The sequence below is a fragment of the Dipteris shenzhenensis genome, chromosome 23 (assembly GCF_047967505.1).
Source record: "Dipteris shenzhenensis isolate YYH24624 ecotype China chromosome 23, Dip_SZ_1.0, whole genome shotgun sequence".
NCBI lineage: Eukaryota > Viridiplantae > Streptophyta > Polypodiopsida > Gleicheniales > Dipteridaceae > Dipteris > Dipteris shenzhenensis.
In genome coordinates, this window is record NC_141618.1 from 14,694,073 (window position 1) to 14,699,228 (window position 5,156).

The 5,156-nt window shown below is 46.6% G+C and overlaps 1 protein-coding gene across 1 annotated transcript; it reads right to left on the minus strand.

The window, feature by feature from the left end:
- Positions 1 to 581: 581 nt before the first annotated feature.
- Positions 582 to 4,670, minus strand: LOC147887039 (uncharacterized). The gene is made up of 2 exons (XM_087394089.1): positions 1,154 to 4,670; positions 582 to 1,011 (listed from the first exon to the last, which is right to left on the minus strand). Exons 1-2 carry the CDS (start codon positions 4,668 to 4,670, stop codon positions 596 to 598), a joined length of 3,933 nt encoding a protein of 1,310 aa, XP_087250215.1. The 3' UTR covers positions 582 to 595.
- Positions 4,671 to 5,156: the final 486 nt, after the last annotated feature.

The window sequence follows — 5,156 nt, forward strand, 5'->3', positions numbered from 1 at the left end:
ATCTCTTTTAATCAGAACACTACCAGGACCAAGACAACGATATATCGACTTTCATCGAAAATCACCTGGTCACGAGCCCAGCCCTCGGTGAGAATGACGCTGAAGACGGCCTTTTGTAGGATCCTCTCATCACTTACAGGTTGGTCCAAGGAATAGTCTCGAATCTTCACATCGAATGCATGCAGAAGGAGACGCTCAACCAATCACAACACCAAGCCATGCAAAACATTTAATCCCATGTGATCCATGCGACGTTTAATGCCTGCCCACACACCTTAATCAAGGGAAACTTCCCCCTATGAAGGAACACTTGCAATAAGAGATTACTTTCCCAAATCTAACACTTTGATTATGTTTTTTTACAGCTTGTCAAGATTAAAATTCACATTTTTTCAACAATCATATGACTTAAGCTACTTTTTGAGAGAGAATTTGGAGTTGCAAACAAACAAGAACCCATGTAACATGCCTGTTTCAAATCTAGCAGTATTTATGCACTAAGATTAAATTTGTCGCATAATACACATCCATACACTCATATATAACTTTACGTTAAGTATGATTTGTGTAGATATGAGAGAGAGAGAGAGATGTCTCATAATCCTTTCTCATGGTTTACACGAGACAAAGATGAACGACTACATCCAGTAGCATGGGTGGAGCCCTTGATTCGTAAAAGTTGTTCCACTACCTCTCTCATGGTAGGTCTGACGCTTGGCGACTCTTCACAGCATCGTAGAGCCAATTTCCAAAGTGCCAGTACTTGCTCTTCTATATCAGCAGCCGAAGTTAATGCAAACCCAGGTGATGATAATGCAGCCTTGAGCGCATGATCTACTACCATTTCTAGTGGCTGCCTTTGAGTAAGGGCTGAGCATGCCCATGCTACCAAAGTATTGTTCCCACTAAACATGTTGCTTGTCGGTCGCTTGCATGATAACATCTCCAGGATCAACACTCCATAGCTGTACACATCTGCTTTAGGAGTAACTCTTGCTACACTTGCGCATTCTGTCGAAATACAAGAACATACCAAAATACAACCATATCATGGTGAGAAGTGGAATTACTATCGTGCTTTTGAAGAGCTAAAATACGACGCAAATTAAATATAAGCCAAGCACACAAGCAGAAGCAAAGAAGCATAGCTTACCAGGGGCCATGTAACCTATAGTACCCCTCAAGGCTGATGACATTGAGGAGGTATCTATGGCAGAGTTGAAGAACCTTGAAATTCCAAAGTCGCCCACGTGTGGCTCCATGTTTTCATCCAGTAAAACGTTGCTGGGTTTGAGATCACAATGCATGATAGGATCACTTCCGCAATCGTGATGTAAGTAGGCCATTGCCTGTGCAACACCCACTGCAATGTTAAACCTTGTTGGCCAACCCAAATCACAAGTCTCCTTTTCGTGCAAGTGCTTATCCAGGTTCCCATTGGGTATGAACTCCAAAAGGACTGCCTTTCTGCCAAAATTCGATACAGCACCCAGTACTCTAACCAAATTTCGGTGACGAACTTTCCCGAGCGTTCGGCATTCTGCAACGAAGAACCTATTGGCTTTATCATCATGGGGCAAAGTGGTCAGTACTTTGATTGCAATAGCTTTGCCTTCAGGCAAAACACCCTTGTATACTATGCTGGAGCCCCCGACGCCGACAATGTTACTGTCACTAAACCCGTTTGTAGCATTCAAGAGATCTGCTTCTGTTAAATGCAAGTGCTCCTCGGGTAAAGCAGCTGGTAAGCTAATTAATCCCCGACGGAGCGATGAACGTGAAGCCAAGAAACCTGCAAGTATTAGGAGAAATCCTACGCCCACAAAGGACGTGGCAAGCGTAACTACCATTTTCCTCCTGCTGAAGTTCCGCTTTTCAATTGTGCTAGTAACAGTTGATGTGGTGCCGCAAGAGGGTAATGGAAATCCACACAAGCCAGGGTTGCCGAGATAGGAAGCATTTGTGAAGGTAGAGAATTGACCTCCAGCTGGAACCTTTCCAGAGAGACGGTTATTGGAGACATTGAAAGTAGCAAGCGCGTGCAGGTTTGTCAGATCGGATGGGATCTCACCATTTAAGAGGTTATTTGAAAGGTCCAAAGACTCGAGTTCTGACAGGTTGCCAAAGCTTGCAGGAATCTGACCATGTAGAATATTGTTAGAAAGACTGAGATAACGTATGGCAAGCAAGGATCCTAAATCAGGAGGGATGTCCCCGTTAAAACGATTCCCCGACAGATCCAAGGATGCCATGCTCCCAAGAAGATGAACGTACTCCAAAACTATGCCTTTCTCGCGAATTTGCAAGTCACCCAGGTACAGACTTTGGGAACCCGTCAAGTTGGAGGCGTTAGAATTCCGAAAAGCCGGTAGACTGAAGGTTTGTGGAAGCGTGCCCGTGAAGTGATTGTCGGAAAGATGAATCACCTGGAGTGCTTGGGAGAAATTGAAGATCCATTGCGGTATACCTCCGTATAGGAAGTTGTTTGCAAGAATTAGTACGTGCAGGGTTGCTAGTCTATTCAGCTCAGGTATCAATGTGCCTGATAGGTTGTTATTCCCCAGATCGAGAACAGCCAAACTGGAGCAGTTTCCAAGTGAGTGAGGGAGGGCACCAATGAAATGATTGCTCGAAAAACTGAGAAGCTGAAGCTGTGTGAGATTTCCCAGAAATTCGGGAATGGCACCGCTCAAATGGTTGTCGGAAATCTTAAGAAGCTGAATAGCAACTAATTCTCCAAGTTGAACAGGTACGTGGCCAGTGAGAAAATTTCGGGACAGGTCCAAAGCTGTAACAGTGGAGCTTTGAGTTGCCAACAACAGTGGGCTTATAGGCTCGGAAGGATCTAAGAGTGAAATAGGCGTTGACACTCGCAAAGGCGAGGAAGTCTGTACCCCTTGTAAGTGGGATGGAGGATTGGAAAAGAAGGGCAAATGTAACTCCGGGATACTGCCGTCGAGAAGGTTGTCGGATATGTCAAGAAAGCGAAGATACCGGGAGTAGTTCCCATTGAAATTTGGAATGGATCCTTCAAGACGGTTGGACCCAAGAGCTAAAATAGTGAGAACAGTGGTAGAGAGCTTCGGGAGCCAGGGGTTTAACCCCCCAGAAAACTGGTTTGCAGTGAGGTCCAGGGAGGTTAAAAGCGAGCAGTTGGTTATGGACTCGGGAACGGGGCCCGAAAATAGGTTATTTTCCAGTGAAAGTACGAACAGCGATGACCACACCTGTTCCGGAAGCGATCCGTTCAACAGATTACCTCCAAGATGAAGGGAATAGAGCGTGGAACAATTCTCTAATACACGTAGTGTGCCAGAGAAAAGGTTATCAGACACATCAAAGACAAACAAGTAGGCGCAAGAAAAGGTACCGGAAGCTCCAAGAGATCCTGTAAAATGGTTCATTGAAAGATTAAGATACTGAAGGAAGCTGCCGTTTGCGAGGATGTCGGTTGGGAAGGAGCCGAGAAACGTGTTGGAGCTTAAATCCAGGTAGGAATTGGGAGATCGTGGTAGAGATTGAAATATACCAGCTGGTACAAAACCCGTAAGGTTGTTGTGAGACAAATCTAAAGCGCTCAAAGCTGTGAGGTTGGCAAACGATTCCGGAAGGGTGCTTGTAAGGAAGCAGGATCCTAAACGGAGGGCTCTCAAGGGTAACGTGAAGATCCACGTCGGGATAGCGCCGACAGAAAGCAGATTGTTGGAAAGACCAAGCCATTGGAGGTTGGATAGGTTAGAGAAGGTAGCGGGGATTGTACCAGTGAGCAAATTGTTTTCGAGGCCGAGGATTCGGAGGCTGACTGCGTTTCCCAAAGAGTATGGGAGGATACCTCGGAAGCCGGATGATCTGAGGTCCAAAGATTGGAGATTTACGAGAGAGCCTAAGCAAGAAGGCAGCTCGCTGGACAACAGGCTATAACTCAAAACAAGGACTTCCAAAGATGCTAGTGAACAAAGAGAGGATGGCACATCGCCTACGATAGAGGTCCCCTTCAAGTTGAGTAGGACAAGATGGGAGAGCGAACCTAGGGTGGATGGAATTGGGCCTGTAATGGAGTTCCAGCTCAAGTCTAGGTACTGCAGCCGTGGAAGAGAGGGCCAAACGTCTGGTGGAAGAGAGCCATTGATGTAATTTTGGAAGAGGTCGAGGTGCTGAAGATTGGTGAGCTGTGAGAAGCAGGCGGGGATTTCACCACTGAGGGAGCAATCGGGTGCAGAGAGATAAGTGAGGTTACGGAGGGAGCACAAGCAAGGGAGCGAAGGGGGCTGAGCAGAGGAATAGTTGAGCAGGTAGTTGAGCTCGAGATGTTGGAGACTGGAGAGGCCACAAGCGGAGGAGACGACGGCGTGACCGCTGTAGGCGAAGGGGAGGAGGAAGGTGAGGTTGAGGGAGGTGACGAGGTGGAGGGAGTTGCAAGCGACGCCTTGCCATTGGCAGCAGGATGATATGGTGCTGTTGAGTTGCCAAAGGTGGTGGAGGAGGGGGTCGAGGATGTCTCGGATGGCGAGGAGAGCTACCATATCAGAAGGCTGGCAAGGGGGGGGAGAAGATGAGGAGGTATTAGAAGCTGCTGCTTCTGCTGTGGATAATCGTATGGTCGCACAGCACAAGAGGAGGGCGAGAAGGATGCCGTGCTTGCCCTCCATCTTCCTCGACCTAATTCCCATGCACACGTTGCTCATATTACTACGACGAGGAGGCCTTTAAAACACGCAAATCAGAAACTCGTGTTTCTTGGTCTTCTTCCACCCGTGACCTCTGTTAGGTGTGACTTGACCATCATATTTCATTGGAAGCGCCGTATACACGGTTTTCCAAATGAGTGTGACCTTCGTTGCCCCATTCTTCTATAGTTTATTATTGTGTCCCTCATTGTAAGATACTTCATGACTTCAGTGAGGTTGTGCAAACCGGTCGACCTGTCACGCTTGCTAGAAATACTCCGGCCTGGAATCTCAGATTGCCTTCTCTTTGTAAATTCCTACCTCGCAACCTAAGATTTTTAGGCAGGTAGCATTGTGGAATCAAATGAAAATCTAGCCTCTCCTTCAGCCATGTGGAATGCTCCATGAATAACTAAAGAGCTCTTAATGAAGCCTAATATTTTAATATAGCAAAGACATCTAACCTCCTTCCATCATCATGGAGAAATA

What these genes read in the sequence shown, in the direction of transcription:
- LOC147887039 (XM_087394089.1), bottom strand. Translation starts at nt 4,670, where the DNA reads ATGGGAATTAGGTCGAGGAAGATGGAGGGCAAGCACGGCATCCTTCTC. An exon ending in TATAGGTTACATGGCCCCTG is followed by an intron (nt 1,012 to 1,153) that starts GTAAGCTATGCT and finishes GTATTTCGACAG; the next exon opens with AATGCGCAAGTGTAGCAAGA.